The 1,288-nt window shown below is 51.7% G+C and overlaps 1 protein-coding gene across 1 annotated transcript in view; it reads left to right on the top strand.

Moving 5' to 3' along the window:
- Nucleotides 1-455: 455 nt before the first annotated feature.
- LOC125487768 overlaps nucleotides 456-1,288 on the top strand; it is a 15,663-nt gene continuing 14,830 nt past the window's right edge. Inside the window, exon 1 of the mRNA XM_048620029.1 lies at nucleotides 456-943. Within this exon, the coding sequence (XP_048475986.1) occupies nucleotides 862-943 (82 nt within the window). The 5' untranslated portion in view covers nucleotides 456-861. The remainder of the gene's footprint in view (nucleotides 944-1,288) is intronic.

The following is a 1,288-nucleotide window of genomic DNA, read 5'->3' as shown; positions in this document are numbered from 1 at the left end:
TGTCTCTCTGTCTGTCTCCCTCTCTCTCCCTCTCTCCCTCTCTCTCTCCCTCTCTTTCTGTCTCCCTCTCTCTCCCTCTGTCTCCCTCTCTCTCTCTGTCTCCCTCTCTCTCTCCCTCTCTCTTTCTTCCTCTCACTCTCTCTCTCTCCCTGTCTCTTTCTCTCTCTCTCCCACCCTACTCTCTCTGTCTCCCTCTCTCTCTCTGTCTCCCTCTTGCTCCCTCTTTCTCTGTTTACCTCTCTCTCTTTCTCTCTCTCTCTCCTGTCCCTCTCTCTCTGTCTCCCTCTCTCTCTTTCTGTCTCCCTCTCTCTCTCCCTCTCTATTTCTTCCTCTCACTCTCTCTCTCTCCCTGTCTCTTTCTCTCCCCCTCCCTCTCTCTCTCTCTCCCTCTCACTCTCTGCCTCTCCCTTCCTCCCTCTCTGTCTCTCTCACATGAGCCCTGTGCTTTCGTAAAACCTCAGCAACTTTACCTGATGTAACTGGGGTCTGGGATGAACTTCCCTGGGAATGTGGTGGGGGCAGGTTCGATGGAGGCATTGGGGAGGGTGTGAATTGAGCAGTCATGGGAGGAGTTGGAGAAAACACGAGAGATTTGAGCCTGTTTTCCCCAGCGCTGTTATCAGTCTCTCTGTGGATTTCAGTGCCCCTGGGTAGATCTGTGTGGCACTGCCGCTGCTGGGGAAGAGCAGGAAAAGAGCGTTTTTTGCTTTTGCTACATCTAGCCCCCGTGACAGATCAGCTGCCTGTGGAAATTCCCCTGCCGGTCATTTCATACTTTATTGGACAGTCAGAGCCCAGGCTTTGTCAGACATTAATGCCTCAGCTTCGGGGGCTGAGCGCCTTCGTCTCTCTGCAGCAGAAATGAGCAGCTTCTGGCTTATAAACTATAAGCTGGGCACAGTCTCCTTTCTTCTTGTTGTCACCGTGGTATTGCCACAGTCGGGTAAGTGCCAAAGTTTAGCTGGCATCTCTTCACCTGCTTCGGGTGAGTGGTATGCTCTTTGGCTGTGTGTGTGTGTGAGAGAGTGTGTGTGTGTGTATGTGTGTGTGTGTGTGTCTGAGTGTGTGTGTGTGTCAGTGTGTGTGTGTGTCAGCGTGTGTGTGTGTGTCTGAGTGTGTGTGTGTGTCAGTGTGTGTGTGTGTGCATGTGTGTGTGTGTGTGTGTGTGTCTGAGTGTGTGTGTGAGTGTGTGTGTCTGCATGTGTGTGTGTGAGTGTTTGTGTGTGTGTGTGTGTTTGTGCGTGTGTGTATGTGAGTGTATGTGTTTGTGTGTGTGTGTGTTTGTGTG

This window comes from Rhincodon typus, chromosome 45 (assembly GCF_021869965.1).
Source record: "Rhincodon typus isolate 14 chromosome 45, sRhiTyp1.1, whole genome shotgun sequence".
NCBI classification, from domain to species: Eukaryota; Metazoa; Chordata; class Chondrichthyes; order Orectolobiformes; family Rhincodontidae; genus Rhincodon; species Rhincodon typus.
Note: the sequence above shows the minus strand (reverse complement) of the source record. Positions and strands in the feature narration are given on the sequence as shown.